Source organism: Terrapene carolina, unplaced genomic scaffold (genome assembly GCF_002925995.2).
Source record: "Terrapene carolina triunguis isolate 2854851 unplaced genomic scaffold, T_m_triunguis-2.0 Scaffold236, whole genome shotgun sequence".
NCBI lineage: Eukaryota > Metazoa > Chordata > Testudines > Emydidae > Terrapene > Terrapene triunguis.
In genome coordinates, this window is record NW_020664587.1 from 14,320,809 (window position 1) to 14,324,288 (window position 3,480).

General features: G+C 41.2%; 1 protein-coding gene across 3 annotated transcripts in view; it reads right to left on the reverse strand.

Moving 5' to 3' along the window:
* CSMD2 (CUB and Sushi multiple domains 2) overlaps positions 1–1,219 on the reverse strand; it is a 376,903-nt gene extending 375,684 nt beyond the window's left edge. For all 3 annotated transcript variants that reach the window (XM_026657125.1, XM_026657127.1, XM_026657126.1), the window contains exon 1: positions 1,137–1,219. In XM_026657125.1, coding sequence (XP_026512910.1) covers positions 1,137–1,204 — 68 coding nt within the window. In that variant the 5' untranslated portion in view covers positions 1,205–1,219. The remainder of the gene's footprint in view (positions 1–1,136) is intronic.
* Positions 1,220–3,480: the final 2,261 nt, after the last annotated feature.

Below are 3,480 nucleotides of genomic sequence, written 5' to 3' on the forward strand. Positions count from 1 at the left end.
CACACACACACACACACACACACACACACACACACACACACACACACACACTGCAGCTTACACCGGCCAGAGTCCTTTCGCCTGTACAGCTTACATTGTTTGGGGTGCTGGTTTAATCACACTCTGAAAATAATGCCCACTGTCAGTACATGCTGAGTCTCCACTAGGGGGCTTTGCTGGCATAACTATACCCACAAAGTCTTCATAGTGTAGACAAGACCTCACGCAGTGAACGTACTGGCCTCCTCCTTTTTACATTCCATTCAACTAAGCAGCAAGGGAATTTAAAATGCAGCTGAAATCTCAACAGATTCAACCACCGGCGAAACACTATTCACATCAAACAAGATCTTTATAACATCATCAACTGCTGAACCCAAACATTAACAAACCTAAATCATCATCATGGGGTAATAGCGTCTAACTTGTTTTTGTTAGACGCTATTAGTTCAGACCTCAGCTATCAAATTTATTCTACAAACCCCAACTTGTAATTTCACAGCCCTCACCGTGGAGACATCATTGTTACCTTGAAGAAAGCAAAAGAAATGGAATGCCTGCAGCGCAATAAGTTTCTTACCAACAAAATAAACCCCGCTCTCTCAAAGCAAGCACATTTGTGGAGTAATCAAACTAGACTTAATGGGACGAGAGAACAGGAATACTTAAATTCTGTCTGCAGCCTGCTGTACATAGAGCAAATCAAACAGTAGCACATTTGCCACAGGGTCGTTAACAGTAAAGTTAACTTGTCAGCAATAGATTTACCAGTAATCAGAAAACAATTGAGCAAAAAGCAAGTTCAAGATTTCTACATCAACAGGTTTTTAATCTAGTTAACCAACTACACACCACAGGGCTCTTAAGAAAGAGCAGACTTCAAAAGCAGACATCAATCACTGTAAAACTCAACTAAAGCCATAAAAATATATGCAGAGATTTTTCATTACAATGTACTTTAAAATCTCGAATTGTGGCTGTAACCACTGCTAGTGCTGACCGTGAAGTTTCTGGTTCAGGTACGAGGTGAAGTGCACACTGGATCCCATTGCAGTTAATTTCACACCTAAAGTTATATATGTGCAGATAGAATTAAACATGTACAGCCATAAAAGGAAATACAGCCACTCACTTACCAGAGTGAGGATCCCTCCGTTCCAGTGACTTCTAAAAAGTCATATCCATCTTCTAATTGAAAATCCATGAAAACTAGAGCAATGGTGTCTCCAGGCTCTGCTAGGATAGTCCACGTACAGTCTGCATTATTGCCATACTCTGAAGGATAATGAGGACTGGAGATAATTCCACTCTGTCCCCGTAACGTCCCTCCACAAGCGTCGTCAGCTGAAAGGCAGAAAATACACATCATGGGTGTTTTGCTGGAAGGGAACATGATGCAAATATGCCACCAAGGCATTGGAGCAACACAGTCCTGAGGTTTTTTTTATTCTTCCCCTTAATGTGTTAAAGCTTTCAGAGGGGGTGGGGGTATGACTCATATGGCACATTTGAGACAACGGAGGGAAATCGTGATCAATAATTTCTCCAAAACTCTCAAGGCGGGGGAGGAGATTTTAAAAGGCCATTGATTGGTATATAACAATAACTAAACCTAGTCTGGAGAGAGTAGCATAAATCAAAAAGGTACTATACAAAACATAATGCCAGATTAGTGGAGATTGGAGTGTGCTGCAAAGATCAAGGCTGAGCTCTTAAAAAATAATTTAGTATCTGTTTTTTTTTTTTTTTTATTTTGTTGTTCTTCTTTTCAAGTGCTGTAATTTTTTATTGGCACATTGATCAGACACATATAGGCACTAGGAAATTCAGCAAGTGCACTGCATGTGAAGAGATGCCTCTCACCAGAAGACACAGAGGTGACACGTTTACATCTCCCAAACCAGCTACTCAAGCCTCCATCATACCGTAGCAGTGGGCAACCCTGCAGTAGCCAGGGGCAGGAGTGGAATAAACATGATCCAACAGACCTCTGACACCTCTAGCTTCTACAACGCAAGTGCTCCTCACCATAGTGTGGAAGAAGACACCTTGCATGGCGTGGCATGAGTTTTGATGGGAATGGGGCCCAGAAAGTGGATGTGTCAATAGCATACCCTGCTCTTCCTCCCAAACCAGAAAACCTTTCAAGAGGTGGGAAAGTTAGAGTAGGGAACCCACCAAACTTCACAGCGTTCTCACCCCTCTCCAAACCCACCAGAGAAACCAGTGTTATTGCAAACATCCACCCAGATCCCCAGGGAGGTCTCAATCTGTACAGCTACCTTGATTTCAGTGGAACTATGCCTACTGCAGCTCTACAAAACTGATTTCTGACATGTAGATGTCCATTATACAGAGGAGAGTTCAAGGGGTTCTGATAACGACAAGATAACTATAAAAGTAAAGGTCAAGTTCCTTCTCATGCCAACAGAACTCTCAGATAGGTAGACAGAATAAGCAGCATGTGACATGGTTATTACAGGTACGTATACAGCACCTAGGAAAACAGTGATTGAGAAAACGGTGTTATTATGCAGTGACACCCATGGTGATATCTGTGCAACTGAGAGTTGCATTTTATATAGTTGATGGATCACAACACTTTTAAAAATGAATTTGTATGATTAATAAAGTATTTAACAACATAGGACTGCATAGCAATTGAGAGACCAGTAAGAGACAAAGTTTTTGCATCAAAGAACTGTTGGTGTTTGGACAACATGGGCATGAGTGCAGGATAAAATGATGAGGATTGTAAGCTCTATCCATCCGTCCAATCTAAGATTTAACATAATAAAGAGCCATGAAGGGGGTGAGATAAAGATAGTACAGTGGTTACGGCAATATGAAATCATAGGATTGCATTGGTTAGTCATACACACATTGCTGAGGTTTTGGAGCCTTAAAATATTTGTACATATTTTTCTTTAATTCCTTAAAAAAATCCCCTCTGCTTTTAATGGATGTTGGTTTATTATTTGTAATATTTTGGTGTCAGATATTTGACCCATTCCAAGAAGAAAACGTTTACTGGAAATGTTTATATAGGTCAAGATTTTTGAAAACAGGTGCCTAATTTCAGCCACCTAAATCCATACCTTAGGCATCTGCCTGATCGAAAATTCCTCAACACCCAAAGAAGTCAATGGGAAATGTTGGGTGCTCAGAGCTTTTCAAAATCTAGGGCAGATGCCTAAATTTGGACTTACAAACGTAACTTTGGGGAGGGAGGGTTGTTTTGTTTTAATTCTTGGCCCTACACAGAATAAATGACTCTCCCTGCAATTAAGACCCTTTATACAAGCTTAACTGTGGTCTCACTACCGCTCCATCATAATATCTGTATATGTTGCACGCACCAACTATACAGCCACACCTTGAACTCCAGAGTTACAGAACCATCCACTGGGCTTGATCCTGCCACAAGCTCGGCATAGGCTCCCCCCTGGACCCATATGGAGTCCCACAATGAGGCTAATG